This window comes from Eimeria mitis, genomic scaffold (assembly GCF_000499745.2).
Source record: "Eimeria mitis Houghton genomic scaffold, Emh_scaff1870, whole genome shotgun sequence".
Classification (NCBI taxonomy): domain Eukaryota; phylum Apicomplexa; class Conoidasida; order Eucoccidiorida; family Eimeriidae; genus Eimeria; species Eimeria mitis.
This window is the reverse complement of record NW_013570193.1, coordinates 3,758-5,077: the sequence shown is the minus strand read 5'-3', so window position 1 is coordinate 5,077 and position 1,320 is coordinate 3,758. Positions and strand designations below refer to the sequence as shown.

General features: G+C 46.1%; 1 protein-coding gene across 1 annotated transcript in view; it reads right to left on the bottom strand.

Moving 5' to 3' along the window:
* The window catches only part of EMH_0044910 (uncharacterized protein), a gene marked incomplete at both ends in the record, with an annotated part of 9,499 nt that overhangs the window by 4,717 nt on the left and 3,462 nt on the right, over positions 1-1,320 (bottom strand). The window contains 2 exons of the mRNA XM_013496014.1: positions 152-588; positions 772-1,320. Of these exons, the coding sequence (XP_013351468.1) occupies positions 152-588; positions 772-1,320 (986 nt within the window). The remainder of the gene's footprint in view (positions 1-151; positions 589-771) is intronic.

The window sequence follows — 1,320 nt, the reverse complement described above, 5'->3', positions numbered from 1 at the left end:
CAGCGGGAGAAGAAGGAGGAGAAGAAAGAATAGAAATGATAGAGTGTGCGTTTGTGTTTATAATACACTGTAACTGAGTAAGAGATGTTTCGTCTATACACCTGGCGAGAGCTACATCTCTGAGATACATTAATCTATAATGAAAGTGTACAAGGTATATAAACTGCTGCTCCTGTTCATCCTCTTCTTCTTCTTCTTGCTGCTGCTGCTGCTGCTGCTCCTGCTGCTGCTGCTGCTGCTCCTGCTGCTGCTGCTGCTGCTGATCCTGCTGCTGTTGATAGTTTGTTTCTGCTGTTTTTTTTTCTTGTTTTACGGTGTCTTTGTCTTTTGTATTTATTTCATTTGTATTTTGTGTATAAAGATAGTTTATATGATGATAGCCTTCATCTATATAATTTTTATTTTTTTTATTTTTTTTTGTTGCTGCTGCTGCTCCTGCTGCTGCTCCTGCTGCTGCTCCTCCTCCTGCTCCTGCTGCTGCTGCTGCTGCTGCTGCTGCTGCATGCAAGACAGGCCTGAACTGTACCCTAGAGAAAAACTGCGTATGGGGTAGATATGTTTGTTGCTGTTGTATATCTTCATCATATTCTAAACAAAGAAGAACATCAACCCAAAATATATTAGATAAAAGTAAAGACAAGCTGTCTATACACCCGGAGAACCCCACAAGTATTCTTTTTAATATACTACACATCTGCTGCAGTCCTATTGATGCTTCTTGTCTTTGTCTTTGTCTTTGTCTTTGTCTTTGTTTTTTTTTTTCTTCTCTACTCCCTCTCTCTTCTCTATCATCTCCTTCTTCTCCCTCTATACTCAGCCGCACCCCTGCTGCTGCTGCTGCTGCTTCAACGCTGCTCTCACCACCAGCAGCAGCAGCAGCAGCAGCAGGAGCAGCAGCAGCAGCAGCAGCAGCAGCAGCAGCAGCAGGAGAAGAAGGAGAAGGGGTATCTTGCTGCTGTTCTTTTGTATCTTCTATAAGCTGATGCATCAAATTAAAAAACGAAGACAACCACTTTTTATTTATTATCTCCTGCTGCAGCTGCATGCATAGATGGGGCTGCTGCAGCTCATACTCTATCTGCTGCAGCAGCAGCGGCAGCGAGGAGACAGTAAGAGGTTCTATCCCCCCCCCCCCCTCTCTGTCTCCTTCTTGTCTCCCCCCCCACAAACTGTCTCCTCTCAGCAGCACGGAACTGTCTCCATCTGCATCAGCAGCAGCAGCAGCAGCAGCTGCTGCTGCAGCAGCAGTATTTTGTGTTGCTGCTGCAGCAGCATCTCCTGCACCACCACCACCACCACCACCACCACCAGCACCACCGC